Source organism: Amblyomma maculatum, unplaced genomic scaffold (genome assembly GCF_055883805.1).
Source record: "Amblyomma maculatum isolate TAMU_Amacu unplaced genomic scaffold, ASM5588380v1 scaffold_13, whole genome shotgun sequence".
NCBI classification, from domain to species: Eukaryota; Metazoa; Arthropoda; class Arachnida; order Ixodida; family Ixodidae; genus Amblyomma; species Amblyomma maculatum.
In genome coordinates, this window is record NW_028146738.1 from 30,662,276 (window position 1) to 30,682,577 (window position 20,302).

Below are 20,302 nucleotides of genomic sequence, written 5' to 3' on the forward strand. Positions count from 1 at the left end.
GGACTGCCAATCAAACAAGTAGACACCATCCGAATCCTAGGCATGTTCATTCAGGGTAACCACAGAAATTTAGGAGCATTAGATAAACTGACCACAACAGTCACCCAAACAGCCAGACTAATCAAGCGAACAGCCAACAAGAGGAGGGGCATGAAAGAACGCGACACCTGTCGACTCATTCAGGCTTTTGTCATCACCAGGCTAGTCTGCACCCTGCTCTATCTGCACCTTTACCAAGACGAAAAGCAAAAGGTTGAATGTCTTATCCGGCAAGCTCACAAGACAGCACTAGGACTATCGAGAAACACCTCAACCGATAGGCTCTTAGCTCTTGGAATGCACAACACACTTGATGAACTCAAGGAAGTGCATTTAATAGCGCAGTACTCCAGACTGGCGCGCACCAAAGCCGGGAGGCTTGTCTTGCTGAGGCTAGGCATCAATGCCGAACCCATGGCGGACGATCCCAGGCAAATACCCACAGCAATCAGGAAGGAGCTTGTTATCAAACCCCTCCCTAAGAATATGCACCCCATTCACCACGAAGGCAGGCGACTAGCACGCGCACGTGCACTACACATCAAATACAAAGGAAACCATTCGGTTGCTTACGTAGATGCGGCCGAATATGAAGAAACGGACCACGGTTTTGCGATTTGTGCGGTAACTGGGGCCCGTGAGTCCACGCCTACCAAAATCTTAGCTTCAGCTACTGTACGCACTAGAACCTCCGAGGCTGCAGAGGAAGCAGCCATCGCGCTGGCTATCGCTTCTACCGAAGCAGATGTTATAGTCAGGGATTCCAAAACAGTCATACGGAATTTCGGGAGGGGCCGCCTGTCGGCTGCCGCCAGGAATATCCTTAAAAGCTACCGTCCAGTCCCTGGTAGGACGATAGAACTGGTATGGGTTCCGGCTCACTCGGGCAATCCCGGGAACGAGAAGGCTCACGAATATGCCCGAGGTTTCGTCGGCCGGGCGGTGAGCACCTCGTTTCCCGCGGGCGCGAGGGAGGGCTTGCTCTCGTTCCATGATATAACTCGCCATTTTAGCCTGGGAAGGCGCATCTTACCTGCACCACACAATTCATTAAGCAAGGCCCAGGAGATACTCTGGCGCCAGCTACAAACCCACTCCTTCCCCTTCCCCAAAGTTTATTCATATATATTCAAAGAGCAGGTTGACCCTGAATGCAAAGAGTGTGGCATCAACGCTACTTTAGACCACATTACATGGGGGTGCGTGGCCTATCCGCCACCCGCCAATTTGCTGCCAGCTCCATATCTGGAGGAGTGGGAGGCCGTGCTGCGCTGCTCGGACCTGGCCATCCAGGCTCGGGTCACTGATTGGGCCGAAGAGATCGCCGACAGGGCGCACTGGCGGCCAGCTGGCGTGGCCAGCAATCAAACTGAACCTCTTAAAGCCGATGAAATAAATGTTTTCTCATCCATCCATCCAGGGGCAGGGGCACGCGGGCGGTGGTTCGATCACGTGCAGGCCACATGCCAGGCAGCCCTTGATGCTATATTCACTCGCGGTCCCTAGCTGGCGTGGTGTGCGAAAGCGCGGGTGATTCAAACACATTTTAGGTGGAGGCGACGCGGGCGGTGGTTCGATCACGTGCCGGTCACATGCCAGGCAGCTGTTGATGCTAGATTCATTCGCGGTCCCTAAATGGCGTGGCGTGCGAAAGCGCGGTTGATTCAAACACATTTTAGGTGGAGGCGATTGATAGAACCGAAATTTACCATTTTGAAATTTTTTTTTGCTTCTTTGCGGATTTTGAGTCGTGTGAATACGAAATATGCTTCGTTATAACCGATTTAGTGTCAAATTTTCAGTTTTTCATTTTGTATACAGATAGAACTCCCATAGAAATAAAGCACAGCCAACCAAACTTTGCTTTTACTTTGTTATATTCAATATTTCGCTGTATCCGTGTTGGTTATAACGAGGTTCGACTGTATATATCACTTCTAAAAATGCCAGAAACCAATATGAAGAGTTTGTTTAATGTTATCCTCTGATCTTGCCGCATCATTTCTTCGACTCAATTATTTCATTAAAATTGACATTCTCCCGCACCTTTGTAATGGCATGCTTGTATCATGACATTGTGTGTTGATTGCTTATTACAACCAGAAAATAATCTTCCTTTATTGCTTGGCATTTTACTGTCTGGACAATGTGTACGCAGTGCTGCCCTAGCTTTAAGTCAAAATTTCCTACGCCATCTTTCCCTTTCGTATCTTATTCTCCATTTATCACTGTGTGCATGTGAACAATAGCCTAGTGGGCATTGCCTAGTTATCCCTGCTATTCGATTCTGCTTCTCTCTCCCTTCTCTGACATCTTTCATGTTTGGCAGGACCCTTACATGCACTAGCACATGAAAATGTAACTGAGTTGGAAAATGTGACCACTTCATGTTCCCAACGAGATTTTAATGTGTAGGTTCAAGATTCGCGCAACTGTGCATCTTTTATATGTTCAAATAAAATTGGTTGCCAGCATTCTGTGGGTAGCTGTTTTCATGCATCGAGGTCTTGTGCATCAGACATGAAGTAGATCACAAATAACTAGTTATGCCACTTCCTACACAAAATAATGGAGCTTTGGCTCATAAGCATCTGCAATATATCGAGGACAAGCTGTGACAATGGATTGACTCACAGCTGCTAAATCCAAGAGCATGGCTTGAACCCGGGCCACAGTGGCCATTATTTAGTACAGGTGAATAGCAAGGCATTCATGTATCATCTGATATCAGTGCACATTAAATAATCTCAAATGGTCAGAAGTTTTTGCTGTCCTCCACTGTGGCATTTCAACATGGAACACAAGAAAAAGAACTACACAGGACAGTGCTGGTCCCAAACACTTCTTTTCCTTGTGTTCCTGTGTTTTCATTGGTCCAGAACGTTACTCCTATGTCACCTAGATTTAAAGTATAATTTTTTTAATGTGCACTTTAAATGTTATCTCATATAAAGTATATGGGATTCATTAAATGTTGTACTGGTAATATTTTCTTCTGCATCAGAATGCTGCCTCTGCAACTCACCACAGCTTTGGTAGGGCTGAAGGGTACTGGAATGGAGTATTGCTAAATGTCCAGCTTTACTTGCGCTGTGGCTACTGATCTGTGCTTCTCCTACTAATATCACATGATGTCATTGAGTGACAACAGTGCTTTTTCAAGGCAACAAATCTGGAACACTGCTCATGTTGCCTTTATTAATAATATAGCAGGCTGGTTTTTTCACTGCCAGTGAATGTAGGCCTTGCTACAGCGAAATGTTGCATTGAGCCTTCTCAGCTGATAATTTTGCTTTCAGCTTCGAAGTTAGTGTAGAAGAGATGTGAAAGACAGCTCGAGAAAGTGGTAGCAAAACACACGGGGTTACAGCGAAGACTAAGATTCCGTAGCACCTTCCTACAAGACATGGGATTAATGCGCTCCCTTCCGACAGTTCATTCTTTTGACTGCCATGGTCGTTCTAGATCATTGCAAGATAAGCCTCTTATTCTTATTTTTTATTGGGGGTTTCATTACTTTCGAGTGAGACCCAATTCTGCCATCCGTGCAAGGTCGTACTAGCGATAGCCTCCTAAACGAGATTGGCGAAATATGCACGCAGTCTTCTGAAATTGTAGCATTATTCTGTCAATCCAAATGCGACACATTGCAAACAAAATGTGACCCACTTGTTCGAGTGCAAGAGTACAGGTGAATAGCAAGGCATTCATGTATCATCTGATATCAGTGCACATTAAATAATCTCAGATGGTGAGAAGTTTTTGCTGTCCTCCACTGTGGCATTTCAACATGGAACACAAAAAGAACTACACGGGACAGTGCTGGTCCCATTTCCTTGTGTTCCTGTTTTCATTGGTCCAGAATGTTACTCCTAAGTTACCTAGATTTGAAGTATAATTTTTTGAATGTGCACTTTAAACGTTATCCCATATAAAGTACATGGGATTAATTAAATTTTGTACTGGTAATATTTTCTTCTGCATCAGAATGCTGCCTCTGCAACTCACCACAGCTTTGGTAGGGCTGAAGGGAACTACTGGAATGGAGTATTGCTACATGTCCAGCTTTACTTGCGCTGTGGCAACTGAACTGTGCATCTCCTACTAATATCGCATGATGTCATTTAGTGAAAACAGTGCTTTTTCAAGGAAACAAATCTGGAACACTGCTCATGTTGCCTTTATTAATAACATAGCAGGCTGGTTTTTGTACTGCCAGTGAATTTAGGCCTTGCTACAACTTGATTGGCCACAAGCTGTAGGCAGGTCTTGAGATGTGCCTCCATTTCTATGAAGAAATGAGGGAAAAAATCTCATTATCATGCAATACAATATCTTAATATAGACATCAAAGTTTTGCTTGTATGTTTTCTTCAAAATAATGCATTAGATATTTTCTCATGTTGGCTGCCTTCTGCAACAAAATAAATCATGATTGAAATTCTTGGTGCCATTTTTGGTTGTCTTTTATTTAAATGATGATGGCAACTTGTAATTGGTGTTTAGGCCACATTAAGCAGGGAAAGAAACAGCATTAAAACTGTTAGTAATCAGTCTGTTGCCACTGCAGCTCTCAAAGCAGGCTTAATGAATAAAAACCTGCATATTACCACTACTAGTTTTTTTCTACCTTGCTGCATATCACATCCATCATTGAATTAATGAAACTGAAAACAAAAAGCATCAATAGTGAATTCAATTTATCAATTATTTATGGTTGTAGGTAGCATTTGACAAAGAAAAATTCTGTAGACACCTGCGAATAGCTACATGTACAAATGTAAAAGCTGGCTCACATAATGTGCTTCCATAAAGGACTTCAATTTTTCCTCCTTTGGCACACGCCACCACACTGCAGGAGCACAACACACCCTATATTCTTTGTTTCTCTGCCCTTTTCACTCCTCATTTGATGGTGCCTGCTGTGCATGATCACACGGCATGGAATGACAAGGGGATTAAGGTGCCCAAATACAGGTGTATATGTCATAACTTCAATTCCCTACCACAAACTAGCATTAACCTTGATTAGTAGATGCATGCTAAATGAAAGGCAAAGTGGTATCACAGCACCCGATATGTGGCATGAACGGTTGTACTCTTGTTGCATGAAAGGGGAAATCTTGAGTAACATGCTTATCGACACTGTAGAGTGACTCCATCTTTATGGGTTCTATTACCATTTCTTGATATCTGATTACTACACCAGACAGGTTTCGGCATAATGGGGCTATTAGGGTTCACACTTTAAAAATACAGCTATAATTAGGTGTCTACAGGTCTCTTAGAGTACAGGTCTAATGATTCAGACCACACAACACACATCAGAAGCACCTTTTCAGAGATTGCCCCTTAGGCATTGTAGGCCCATTGTAGGCATACACCAGCACTAGAAATGGAGCCAAACCACTCATTAATAAGACTAAAAGAGGCCTCTCAAACCTATAGTGTCTGAACAAGGTTCATGGCAAACACAGCTGTCACAGCTCTTGCAATGTAAGCTCAGCCTGCTTAAGATAGACCTGTTTTAGTAAAAAATTCTTGAAGTCATTGATTTTATGCAGTTCAGAAAAAGTGATAGCCTTTGCACTTGATTAGTCGACATCAGAAGAGCAATACTTTTCACTGTCTAATGATCAGCTATGTGCTGAAGATTGTATTGACTAGTTTGAAAACGTGGATTTTCAAAACTGAGCAGGTAATAATGCTAGTAATTTTTTAGAACATTTATCCTTTTATCTGAGCTCTACCTTTATCTTGTGGAATGGTAAGCCTCATCTTTAAATAAAAGGAATTTGTATCAGTTCCTGCAGTGCCCCCATCTTAAGTGACCCCTCTCTAGCCAAACCTGGCAAGTTCGTTATGGACAGATTAACAGCAGGTTGTCAGTTTTTAGATATGTTGACGAGTTCTTGATTGTTATTGACAGTGAGCACGATTCATTTGAATCCCAGGCATTTACCACACTAATTATGCTCAGACAGTTTTAAACGGCTTGTTCTTCCTTCTGAACTGCATTTGTATGATAAGCTGAGATTTCTTGACATTGGCATCACCTTTAACCCAGGTCATACCTGCTGAACATACGAAAGTCATAACAAGCCTCTCCTGCCCTTCAATTCTGCCCCCTCTAAAGTGGTCAAAAGAGCGGTAGCGAGCCTTTGCCTTCAAAATTTCCTTCGAAAATCCTGTCCACCTTGATGTATCAAAGTCTGGCTATCCTGGTCACCTTCTGATTTCTGGATTGGAAAGTTTGCTCAAAAAGCTGAATACTGACTATTACTGCGTGCGGGTGCCCTTTAAACAAAAGAAAATCATTTCAGTAATTCCATGTGCATACCATTTCTCAGTCTAAAGCACAGTGCAAAACCGATGTGTCGGTGGCTTTTTCTTCTCCTGAAAAGTTTAAAGAAGAATACACAAGATGAATAAAGGTGTTTATCCTGTCTCCAATCAATGTACTAAAAAACATCAACTCCATTTGTTGACTGCAAGGTAGATGTGATGTACCATATTTGTCCCAGATGTGGGACAAACAAGTAGCTGCTCTAATGAATGCCTCCGTGAGCATAATCACATTGTCATTAATAAAAACAAACAAGACAGTGAACTTAACAAACACTGCAATACATGTACAAACTGCAGGCCATTACTTGGCAAGTGTTTTTTAGCTGGCAAACATAGGGACCAGCATACCCGTGAAATTTTGAAGCGGAAAACAGTAAAATTAGGAAATGGTTGTGTAAGCACTCCTTCCACCAGTCTCTTAAAAAAGATTGGCTACTTAAATTGCTGTTGATTATCACATTCTTTAGGATGACATGGCAATGATGCATGTATAAAACATCATGCATTTGTTTCTAATAAAGTTGTTGGAATTTTGTGCTGTGTCTGTCTACTCATTCTTAGTCCCTTGTCTTTTTGCACTATTGCTTCAAATTGAGAATATCTCACATACTTGGTGAACAAAATAGAAGCCTACGTTGCCATGCCAAAGTGCTAAAGCAAGATGACAAATGCTAACTTGACCAAATGCAAAGTAGTGCAGAAGCATGTTGAGCTTAATTTTTCTCTCAGTTTGAAGCTAGGGTGCTAAGGTAAGGCCTGAGGTGAAGATTGGTGTACAGTCAAACCACAATATAACAAGCCCTACTTGCAGGTGAAAATTTGTCAAATTGCGAGTTTCGTTATGCTGAAGTTCACATGTTTTAGCTGCCCAAATACAGCAACATGTTAGTCGAACACTGATAGTTGATGGAAACTTGTAAATTGCAAATTCAGGAATTAGGCAAGAAACTCTTGCAGTAATAGCACTAACAAAGGTACCAGAAGTTCTTCAGTACATCAGGAGGATAATGGGTAATAATGGAGGACAACGGCAAATGGACACGAAGGTACAATTTTTTTTCATGTGAGCAAAGAGCGAGCACATCACCCACGCCAGCACGGCTACCTTTGTGCAGCAATCTTGGTCAGGCCTCACATATGTGTACCAAATTTACTTATAATGAACTTGCCTCCCTCTTTGCTGCAGACAAAATAAAATGAATTGCTATATGTTACCGCTCCCTTCTGTTAAGTGTTGTCACAGACCAGCATATTTATTGGCAGGGCACCAAGACTGTGCAGTAAGCACTTCATGGTGTGCATTAGCTCCAGTGGTGGGGTGAAGCTTAGCTGGTCTGGTTGCTCAGTGCCTTCCCTTTATCACATAGCATTTGGGATGAGCACATTTGTCACTTCCGCACAATCAGAGGAACGTGTGCACAGCAAACTCCTTTTGAAGTGAATGATGGTAAAAGCCTGCGTCGTGACCATACGCTTTGTTTGATGACTGAAGGGGTTGTAAACTGTTGTAAAACTGTTGTAAAAAAAGTCTACTTTTCCTTGCCCACTCAATACTCTCCTAAAACTTACGTTGATGGCTGGGAAATGCAAAATGCAGTGTGTAATGGCTAAATATATTGTTCTCACCCCACTGTCAAGGTGGCTGCTGATACAAGCATGTGATACGCGAGGCCTCTGTAAAATCGATAGTATGATATAAAGTTACTTCGTTAAATCGTGAAAAAAACATATGGTTTTCGATAGGGCAGATATTGGGAAATAAAAATATGCTGCATTGGGAACTTTGTTACACTCAGGTTCATTATATAGAGGCTCGACTGCAATTGGTGACTTATTAGGGATAACTTTACACACATTAGGAGATCAATGTGGTAGCAGTGCTTGGAGCTATTATGCATGGATGGAAGTTAATGAAGATGACATGCAATGCTCAGTGTGAGCAAATGGCAGTTAAACATTGCATGGTGTTCAGCTCTGGCAACAGCTATAAGGATGTATGCTCACTTCCCGCAAAAAATGCCTAGGTTGAAATCTGCTCCAACCAATTTTTTGCGTGGGAGGTTTCCTGAGCTTTGAAGAGGCTTCATTGAACAGCACTGCTATAGATGTAAAATGTCACAAAATTTCCTTGCTGATAGTTTACTGCATGTGAAATGTACTGCACGTGCTTCACTGGCTTTATACTATATATTTCAAGAAAGGTCAATTCAGTCTGGTACGAGGCCATTCCAAAATTTGCAATGCCATATTATACTGCAAAGAATAAAGACTTATTCAAGTTACAGCATAGCTAACGCCATTTCAAGACTTGAGCCTCAACTGCCAGAAGCTGCGCGCATTTAGGAAGCGTTCGCTTCAAACAATATCTGTGTATCTGTTGCTTCAGTAGTTTTTCTTGCCATTTTCATTTTTTTTACTTTCTCAGTCCTCTGCAGCAGCTGGCATGAAAAGGTTGCCTAATAACCTGAATATGTTTTTTTTTGAGTGATGCCTTCAGTCCTTTTATTAAGTATATAAATACGGTATTTATCTCAAAAGAGGTATGTCACCTGCAATACAGAGCATGCACAGGATGTAGAACTTGCAGCAAGCACTTGTTCACATCTGAATTAAGCTACATTAAAACTCCTTTCTGTGCAAGTTGTTGCAGTTAGAGCACAAAGAACCACGCAAAGACAAAGTACTGCCACATAGCACAAGCACACAACAAAGCACTTGTGTTGCATTACTGTCTGTGAATGGGTGTTTCTTTTTTTGAAGTCTAGATATGCAATAAATTAGGCTAGCTACCAAGTTTTGTAATCTAGCTAAACAGCCAAAATATTTTTTCTAGAAAGTTCTGGACATCCTCAGCAGAATACAGGCCATTCAATCCTAGATATATTATCATTATTTTATTTACTTTCAATGTCTCATCATTGTTCACCATGTGAAATCAGTATTTAATATGGTTTCATGGTACCCATACTGTGGTCTTTGTATGTTGGTCAGTTTTCAACTTTGTTTTTTGCCTACCACTACATGACATCATAACACTGGACATTCAACGAATTAAAATAAGTAATGAAGGCACCGCACATTTTACATGCACTGCACTCACCTGGGTCAGCCCCTGCTTTTCCTCAGCACCAACACAACTGTTGACAAGGTCAGCAGACATTCCGCTGCTCACTGACGGCTTAGTGATTGTGTAGCCATTGTCAACCAAGTGTCCAGACTCTTCATCTGTCAACTCTCCAGAAGTATCTGACAATGACGTGAAGGCCAATTCCTCAGCCAGATCCTCCACATCAGGTGCTGTCACAACACACATCAACATTAGAGCTCAGTTCTCAGCATCAGTGCAACTGCGCACTGCTAAGAGGAAATTGCCTACCACAAGCTCCCACGTCACATCACAAGCACTGATCATTTGCCAAGCAGAACTATACTGTGCATGCTGCCAACAGTGCAGCCACAAGGTTTTGGTCTCAAGTGAACACAGCATCCTGACAAAGATACATACATTGCAGAGCCATCTATGACCCATCCCACGAGCTCACTGTAGAGCAGACGGTACATGCATGACACAACACCAGAAGCATTCTTATGTAGACACAGACACTGTGGTGCCACCTGTATGCTCCTTCTAAGTTCAAAGCTAAGCAGAAAGCACAGGCACATGACACCAGCCACGACAGCGCTGGTCTAGAACCTGCAGCTTCCACTCCACAGAGAGCAACTTGAGGAGGATTTAGTGATTATGTTTACCGGCTACTGCAATGGGATGAAGAAAATTTTGAGATTATCCTACCCATTACTTAGAGGCAAGGTCGACTGTATTGCTGGTTGTTCTTGTATGAGAAAAAGTACACTTTGACAACAAAAGAACCAATGTGCTCGGTGTCATCGCTACAGTGATCATGTACAATGCATCAAGTTAAGAATAAAAGCTTTGATATCCCAATCATCCGAAATACTACGTCTGATTGTCACCCTTTCAAAAATGGGTGAGTGCACGCATAGTAGCAACAAAAAAAAAAGGGTTTTGTTGGTCAGAAAAAATGCCCTCAATAATGCTACAGGAAGAGGATCACATCTAATGCTACGTATGAGTCTCACAACACTCAGTTGGCATACAATTAAGCCTCAATGTAATGAACTGCAATGTAATCAAATCCCTGAAGAAAGTATTTTGGCCTTCACAACTTTGTGTCCATAGAACACATATGTTTAGCTCCAGTGCACCAAAGTGCATTATACTGCACTTGCAACAAAGCAAAATACTGTTGATGGCACCAAATTAACCTACAGAAAAAAAGCTCTATGAGCTCAAATGGTCAAGTGAAGCACATTCTCAAAGGTGCAACAGAGCATATTTGTGAAGGTGAGCACTACCTAGAAAGTAGATAAACGGACTTCACCTGCCGTGAGTGCAGGTGGAGTCAGAGTGCACCACCTGCTGGAAAGAAGTTTTCAAATGTAGTGCTGAGGGAAACTGCCACTAGGCAGCAGAAGCATCTGCACAGGATGCAGTCAGCAAATACCAGATGCAGTTGTAACCATGCCCCAAAATATGCCCCGAATGTTGTGCACTACCTGTTCCAAATAAAAACTGCTGTACAATCATCGCATTTATTTCTTCCCTTAAAGTTTGGTACGAAACAAAGAGCAGACACACCAAGCACATGCTAACCAAGGCAAGCATGCTTACATTTGCAATGCAAAGTGACGATGTGCAGCGGGAGCCGCACTTCATTTTAGCTGGTGCATTGAAGGGCAAGAAAGTGAGGAAAGTAGGCTTGGCCTGCCGCCGGCCTTTGTCCCTGGTGGCTGCAGTGGCAATGGCAGCCGAATGTGCTATCCAATTGGTGATCTGATTGGGGACTCGAAGTTGAGAAGGGCAACGATGATAGTGAAATGAAAGCTGTACGAGTTTTGTCGTCAAAATCACTCAATTTCCATTTCCATCATAGGTTTTTCTTGTTAATGGTCTGTGAAATGTTATGAAACTTGGCGACAGCTTTTCTTGGCTATCTGGACCAAGCATCCATAACTCTCACTCCACCAGATAGTTTAGCTTGACAGTCTACTGCACTGCAGTCTGTGCAGTCTTTTACCTCATCCCTTGTACAAATGCCCCAATCGATGGAAGCCTATACTAAAAACATGTGAATGACTTAGTCTTTGTTGTACTCCAGCTGCAGCAATTGCTTTTCGATCAGGGCAAAAAGCAAGGTGCCTGTGTGCTGTGTGACATCAGTGCACATGAAAATATTCCAGGTGGCTTGAATTTCTGGAGCCTTAAACTATTCCATCTCATAGCCTCAGTCGCTTTGAGGCATTACACCTCATAAACAAGACAGCAAGCAAATAAAATATTTGTGGTAATTAAGGAAACTGTTTCTACCTTCAATCTTCGACTCTGAAAGTTGAGTCATGTCAGAAATGTGTCCCAAATTAAGAATTAACAAACTATAGTGTTTCGAGAACAAGGTGTCAACTGCAACAAAGGAGTATTTCTGCCGGAAGTTGACAGTCATGTCAGTAATTTGTCCCAAATTGCAAGTTACTCATGTACAGTGTAGTCCATTTATAACAATACTGAGAAAGCCAGAAAATTTTGTCATTATAACCAAATATTATTGAATCTGTGGTGGTGAAAAGAGAAGGAAAAACAAAAACACACAGCCACATATTTTCTAATGCATGTAGACTTGGCTCCTTACCAGCAATGAGTAAATCAATTTTAACAATGCTATTCATCATATAGAGTGCTAATTAGTTTATTACAAGATATATCAATAGTCATAAAATACCTCTAGCATATTATAAAAATTTGGAAATTGGCACTCATTTCAAGAACAGCTGAAGCCTGACAATCACTGTGAGCATCGCTTTCAGTAGCACGTGCACTAGCAGTAGTCCTTTGGTTTGCACAAAGCTTGCTAAGATTTTAGAGTGTGAATGTCTATTTTTTTCCCGAGGCTTCCAACCTCAAAACCCTAACTGAAATCCTGATGAATCTGCCATTTAATCTCAGAGCAATCATACATTATTATGGTCGGCGCCATCTTTCACAGACGTACAATGGGCAATGGCAATACAGCCACATCCTTTGTGCGGCCACAGGCAGTGATTACGGTGATTATAACAGTAATTTCTTTTCATCAATATATAACGTTGTCACATCATTTTCTTCTTAGTGTTTCATTTTTACACATTCAGGCAATTTTCCAGCTAAACATCTACCTAGTGGCAATAAAACTATTGTTGCATCTGATATACCGCCAATAATCTGATCGTTATAAGCAATAGAGTAAAAGCTCGTTAATTCGACTCTGGTTAATTTGAAAAATCAAATAATTCGACCTTCGCGCCTGGTCCCCAGAATTATGTATAGAAGTCTATGGGACAAAACTCGTTAATTCGGACGGATTTGACTGTACAACGGATAATTCGGTCAACTTCGGGCAGCTACCGAGGCTCAAAAACGAAAATAAGACGAACGCGGCGCAATAGCGATACCCAAAAGCAGCATCACCATGGACATCAATTAATCAACTTGGCTCGACTTGTTGCTGGATGGGCGCTTTTTCTTGTTTTTTCACGAGTCGACGTTACTGGCGGTGCCATTTTGTCGTTTTGCTGCTGTCAGTGTGCTATGCTGTTGTATTGAAGACTAATTGCTTTAGTGCGGCTCATTGCTTCTCTGTTGTGCGCTGGTATCACTGTACTCGCCCCCGATGGCAACACCGGCGAAACGGCCAAAGAGCTACGAGGCCAAGGACTTGGCTACCAAAGTGGAAATTTTGCGGGCCCTTAAGAACGGGCTCTCCCGACAAGAAGCAATAAAAAAATATGACGTTAAAAGGAGTACTTTAAGCACATATGTAAAAAAATGAAGAACAGATTCTTCAGGCGTTGAAAGCAAGAAGTTCCAAGCGTCAAGAAAGCGTCTGCGAACAGCAGCTCATCCGGAGTTGGAAGAAGCCTTATTTCGGTGGGTGGTCAACTCGCGTGATGCAAACCTCCCATTGAGTGGACCCCTCATCATGGCGCAGGCCGAGAAGTTTGCACTGATGATGCATATCGATGGATTCAAAGTGTCAGAAGGGTGGTATGCGTGCTTTAGAGACAGACATGGTCTCGTTTTCCAAGGCTGTGTGCGGCGAAAAAGGTGCCGTCAACGAAGATGTTGCCAACAGCTGGAAGAACACTCAGCTGCTGGAACATATCGCAGCATATGATCCAAATGACATTTTTAATGCTGATGAAACAGCACTTTTCTTTAAGGCATTGCCTGACAAGACTGTGACAATGAAAGGAGATCCCTGCATCGGAGGAAAAAGAAGTAAAGAACGAGTCACCGTTCTTTTAGCCGCAAACATGACAGGGACAGAGCGCTTGCCGCTTGTCGTCATTGGAAAGGCACAAAAGCCACGGTGCTTTAAGAACGTGCCTGCTCTTCCGGTGGAGTACCTGGCTAATAAAAAGGCCTGGATGACATCGGAAATTTTTCGCGGCTGGATACAAAAGTTAAACCGACAGTTTTTCGCAAAGAACCGCAAGGTGTTAATTGTCCTTGACAACTATAGTGCACATAACAGTGCCACCGGACTGAACAACATTGAAGTTGTTTTTATGCCACCCAACACTACATCGGCCCCCCAACCGATGGACCAAGGTATAATTCAGTATGTGAAGACTAAATACCGCATGCGCGTGCTGGAACGCATGCTACTGTGCAATGAAGTCGGTAAGCAGTACGACGTGGATCTTTTGAGCGTGGTCACATTCTTGCCTACGTTTGGAAGAACACGCACGTCATCGCTAACTGTTTTCGACACAGTGGCTTCGTTTTGCCCGAGCCCTGCAATGACACAGTGGCAGAAGTGTCGCCAGACAACAATGCAGATGACTGCCTGGATTTCGGAGGTGTGCTGCCGGATGCGGTGACACTCGCCGATTACATCAGCATTGATGACGGCATTGCTACAGCCGGCTCTCTAACTGAGGAAGAAATTGTCCGGGACGTACTGCACGGCGAAGATTCGGAGGAGGAAGAGGGGCTATGAGAGGAGCAGCCTCGGCCCCCGCACTGTGAAGGAAGCAGCAGAGGCCCTCGTTGTGTTAGAAAAATTTTGTTGGGGCACTGCAGATGGCATGATGCTGCTGAGCACCTGGAAAGACTGAGGAAAATAGTATCCGCGCAGGTTTCTGCGGGAAAGCAGACAAGCATCCGTGATTACTTTAAGTAATAAAGGTATGTTGAGATAAAATCGTGCATGTTTTTTTTTTCTGTTCTCTCGAAATTTATGACATTTGGTTAATTCGGACATATCTTAAGGTCCCTAGAAGTCCAAAATAACGAGCTTTTACTGTATATCGTCATAGCTGTAATCATTGTAAGTGGACTACACTGTATATTGTGTCCCGATAACAAAGCGTCAACTGCAACATGGGAGTATTTCTGCTGCGTGTGAAGAACGGATATGTTAGTGCTCAGCGGCTTTCCCTAAACTGGGAAAAAACAATGCAAAGCATAGCCCATGTTCTCACACTAAACAAATTTAACAGACAGGTCAGCTTTATGTTAAAGAAGTATAGACACCCAATTTTTGGGTTTTTTGTCTTATCCTTTGTAATAATGCCTATTACATTATTGTGCACGGATTACCATGTAATATTAACCTACACTTAATAATTTAAAATCGAAATTTGATCTATTGATCTATTGATCTATACTTACTCAATAAATTATAATCGAATTTTTTTCGCCTGTTTCAGTTTCAATAGCTGAGTGATGGCTGTGACGCTAAAGTCAAGTGCATGTCAGGTGAGGGATAAAAGAAATACCGATATCATTCCTGTGTGGTTTGAACTCACTGCAATGATAAAGCCTGCCAGCCTTAATAGCAACCACTGTAATTGAAGATTCGGCGACTATATGGTGGTTTTTGTCATGCCGCATATCAAGACTTGATTGTGATGTCATGCCATCTCCCGGCTGCTGAAATTGAAATTCATGTAGACATGCAGTTTGAAACTAAATGTAGAGGCACCTTTTCCTTTGGCAACAACGTATCAGGTCTAAGTTCTGGTAGCCAGTGCACAAGGGTGCCACATTTTTTTTTACCAGTGCATTTTCCTCATCCATCAAAGCACACATTAAAAGTAGAGAACAGCAACTTTTCAGTGATGACTTTTCGGCAGGAGCCCAGTACGCTCTCTCATAATAATGCTCAACTGTGAGTGTCTCCTTTAAAGCCCACATTCAAAGTCGGGTACAGCAAAATTTTGGCAATGTCTATTTGGTATGAGCCCAGTATGCACTCTTATAATGTTCAATTTTTCGTGTCTCTACCTCTGCTCAGCAGCTTTTCAAAAATGAGACGTAACTGCACTTAGTGTTTTCTTACCATTCTTCGTTGCCTTGAGGTATTCAGCACATTCCTCCAAAGTCTCACCGTACTCAGGTCGTGGGTGGGATAAGGATGCGACCCATGCGTCAAGGGTGCCAGGGGGGAGATAAGTGCTGGGATCGAATGATTGCCGTTTGGTACTTGTGAAACTGCCTGCATAATGGATGCGCGCTGCAATTTACTGATTTTCACAGTGCACAAGCGAGGTTGCCATGCATAAGGTGCTACCCTCCCCCCACAAGCACAACTGCAAGCATACATTTTAACTGTAACCTATCACCTTCAGTCATGAGTGAAAATTTAGGGCAGCAATGCACAGGGGTCACCTGACAAATGTAATCCTCATTCTGGGGTGAGCTGCCTAAGATCTTGGCCTCTGATGTATGCAACACAATGATGTATGAACCACTGATGTATGAAGAAAATGTGTTCTATGCTGGTGACTGCTCACTGTGTAGACTAACCTCATGATGGAATTCCACTATCTCGAAAGCTAGGTTGTGGATACTCACAAACTATCAGCCAGTGATTCTCATGTCCCACAGGTCACTTCATGAAATAAAAAGCAAAAATGCTCAACATGACAATCCCTGCTGCTTCATACAAATCTACTATACTCAGTGTGGACGATATGTCTTATCCAATTCATCACTACAGACCCACAGAGGATTCCAAACTTTTTGTAAACCATGAAACTTTGTACAATAAATATTTCTTTGCAGCTGCAGGAATGCATTGCAGTACTGCATTGTACTGGTCAGCTTTTCAGGCAATTATCTGATTGGCAAATGGGCCCACCTTGAAGCTGGATGGACAAACCTAGAGGAGATAAGCTACAGGTCCAGTGCTTTCCACGAAGACGAGAAAGGGGGAGAGAATGTCTGTCAAACAATGGGTGGTTGTTGGCTACATTATTTGCACTTTTATATTGCTGCACAAAACCCTTTCATTCCAATGATGTACTCTACCAGTGTGAAAGAATCCTATATAAGAATCCGATAGAATCCTATTTAAGCACTGCAACAATGCTGAGTGCATTTGTGGCAAAACTGGCTAAGTATACAGTGCCAGAAAAGGGCCATTGGAGTTCAAGACACAAAAAGATATATAGCCAAAGCTCTGTATACTGGAGGCTGAGTTTTGAGGTGGTCGTTCATCATTCTCCATGGCTCCTGCTGGGCTGAATCACTAAAGCTTCAAATCCACTGAAAAGGTGCCATGCTGAGTGTCTCTACTGCAACAAATGGATTTTGGTCTCCTGAGATAATTTCTGTTGAGGCAAAGATGAGGTTGTCCAAAAGCCTTTTTACAAGCTTTTTGTCCCACATGATACAAGCACAGGGTCAGAAGAAATCTTTCACCCAGTTGGAAACCAATTGGGAATCTAGCATCCCTGGGAATTAAACCCAGAACCAACCAAATGCAAGTTTACTGCATCTCCGTGAACTAGAAATACTTCAGGCTATGAGTGCTGCCAGCATTCATTTCCTTCCACTTGTCATATTGCTCCTGGTCTTCCTGTGCAAAGGAGTGCAGAAAAACAACCAAAAGTAGCAGCGAGACGTACCAGAACTTGAAGGAGCTTGATTCACCAATCCTTGCGTGCTGCTGGCCAATGCCAACGTGGTTGCTTCGGCCGAGTGACCACGAGGCTCCTCCTCTCCCCGGCGGCCACCAAAAGTGGCAGCAAGAGACGTACCGGAAGATGCCGCAGTTTGATGCACTGATCCTTGCATTCTGCTGGACGATGCCAATGTGGTTCCTTCAGCCGGGTGACCACAAGGGTCCTCCTCTGCCCGGCGAGAGTAGGCTGCTGGAATGCCTTGCTCTCTACGCAGTGTGACCATATAGACAGCCTTCTTTGGCTGTCTGGCGTAGGTAGTTGGACTGCGTCGCTCTGTGGCCGGCTGGGCCTTTTGAGCACTGTCTTTTCCTACCCAGATGGAGTGGGCTTTCGGAATGCCTCTCTTTTCCGGTGGTGGGGATTGCTCTGTGGGCTCCTGAACTCTTTGGGCAGTGCGCTTCTGTAATCACAAAAAATACTGTTTTAGAATTTTCCATTGCATGAAGAATGCAACAAGAGATTGCCTACAGAGGTTTAAATGAGAGCATATTTCAAACATGGTAATTTTTGATGGAGTGGGGGAGAGGTGGACTAGAGAAGCTACGGTTTTGGAATGAAAATTTAAAGCGAAAGGCTTTCTAAGCTCACCGTACAAAATCCGGCATGCGTGAGTTATGCGCAAGATTTGTCATATTCCACGAGGTTAGCTATTGTCTAGCATTCCCATCATCTGCAATTTCACACTTGAATGCGTGCCACATGACACCCACTACATGTAGCCCTGCAACTAATACCAGTAGGAGGCAAACAATTAAAGGGAAGTGATTGGGGAGAAAGGGTAGGCTTTTGCCATTCTCCTCTTAAAAAACATCAAAGAGACCTAATATTTTTTCATGATGCAATTTGACATATTCCAGGGATGCTTATTTCCATCTGCGGAATCTTGAATCCAAATATGCCAATGATTGAAGTAAAACAAGTCCCTCTGCTCTTATAATGCTATGAATCCTAATGTTACACTCATGTTCTGTAACAGACAGGATAATCTCACTTGCTTTTTGATACCAGAGAAGACTGATAGCAAGAAGTTTAGCAACTTTCTTGCAATTTTTTTAAACCTCAACCTCTCATAAGATTGCAGAGATGTTCAAGAATTTTTTGTGCATTTATTGGCATGTTTATAAATTTCGAGCAAGTTTTACATGTTTCAATAAATATTTTCAGCCTAAGAATACCTTGCATGTTAAAATGGGTTGCATGACCCATCAGTCACAAGAGCCACTGTGTGTACGACCAGAAACTCGTGTGATGTTATTTGAAAGAATCGCTGCTCTCATTGCCAACCATTCGGCTAACACAGTAGAGAAGCCATTCTAGAAGCAACACAACACATTGAGAACACTGATATGCAACTATCCACCAATCAGTTGAGGGTGGAAACGAAGAACTGGAAAACAAACAAGACATGGACAAAACGCACACATTGAAAAGCAGAGGGACAGAGTGAGCTCATGAAAGCCCAAACCTTGCCAAGCTCAACATGTAAGAAAACTGCGCATAATTGCACAACTGCATGCATTTCAGGTGAAGTGAGAATTTAGAAGCATACAGTAAAACCTCGTTTATCTGGATCTCATTCACTCGGAAATTCAGTCAATTTGGACAGGCTGCACAGTCCCAGCAGGACTGTGTATAGTTCAATGGCGGCAAACGCTCATTAGCCCGGAGGCATTTACCCACACATTGGTTTCCTCAGAGAACTCTGATAAGAGCTACTGACATTCCTGTGTTACTGTGCAATACAGCACGTATGTGCATCCACAGCAGGCTGGCAATGGGAAACCTACACGAGGCGAGTCAGTCTGCATGCTGCTCAGCAAAAGCAGCAACATAAGCAAAGAAAGGCTGAAAGACATGAATTGTGATAACGCTAGCGAATCATGTTTGCAGTGGTTAGGTGGCACCGGTGACTGTGCACTTCAAAGAGAGAAACCACTTCAACACCATCATTGTCAGGATGGCAAGACCTTGTATTGCTGTCATACCCGTCACTGCAGTCTGGTGGCTAAGCTGGCTGCACATCTGATTTCATTGTTCTTATTGTTTCTGGTGCAATGGTGAAAGTGCATGAATCATACGAGTGAGTGTCCGTTGCTCTATTGGACTGTGTCTAGGGCCTGTTGCCACTTCCGTTAGCCCCACAATGATAGCAACCGCCACTCCAGTGAAGCTACAACGATGTTGCCATTGTTGGTATGCTGACCAATTACAACATATTATCAGAAGGTCTCGATGAAGCTGGAAATTGTCTCAATGAGAAAAGTCACAAGCAGCTGCTGCCACAATGTGCGTTGGATCATGTGACATAGACCATGCACACCACCACTTGATGGGACTGAAAAGCAATTGTTATCGCACAAATTCTGATAAACAAAGATAAGGCAGTTTTTATTCAATAAAGGTAAGTGTATGCCCAGTACATTTTGTTTCCTTTTTATGCTAAATACGATAATCCGAATTATGGTTAACTGAATTTATGCCGGTCTCTTGCGCTTCATATTGACAAGGTTTTACTGTAGTATCATAAAGTACTTTTTAACAGCTATTCCTTAATTAAGGCTATATTTACGAAACTTGGCACGAATTAGAACACAGAACGTGTAGGTTCAGAAAAAGGTAAAAAATTTCTATGTATTCCTCAAACTTTGTTTATTCATTTTATTTTTATAATCACTTCTATCCATGTACTAGAAAGGGCAAACACAAAGCTGAAACTAGCAGTGGAGAAGAACACATTTGCATTGCAGAAGTAGAACTAGAAATATAGGCCTACAATATAGTACATTTACTGATATTGTTTTTTTCACTAATGCTTGTGCAATATAATCAATTTCTCAGGACTACTCAAGGCCAAAGAATTGTGCTCAATCAACTCATGCATTACACA

The 20,302-nt window shown here is 42.6% G+C and overlaps 1 protein-coding gene across 1 annotated transcript in view; it reads right to left on the minus strand.

Moving 5' to 3' along the window:
• Positions 1 to 4,203: 4,203 nt before the first annotated feature.
• The window catches only part of LOC146172497 (uncharacterized), a 43,370-nt gene continuing 27,271 nt past the window's right edge, over positions 4,204 to 20,302 (minus strand). The window contains exons 13-17 of the mRNA XM_084585838.1: positions 17,359 to 17,815; positions 15,789 to 15,944; positions 9,488 to 9,684; positions 6,380 to 6,435; positions 4,204 to 4,327 (exon numbers count right to left, since the gene is read on the minus strand). Coding sequence (XP_084441964.1) covers positions 6,391 to 6,435; positions 9,488 to 9,684; positions 15,789 to 15,944; positions 17,359 to 17,815 — 855 coding nt within the window. The 3' untranslated portion in view covers positions 4,204 to 4,327; positions 6,380 to 6,390. The remainder of the gene's footprint in view (positions 4,328 to 6,379; positions 6,436 to 9,487; positions 9,685 to 15,788; positions 15,945 to 17,358; positions 17,816 to 20,302) is intronic.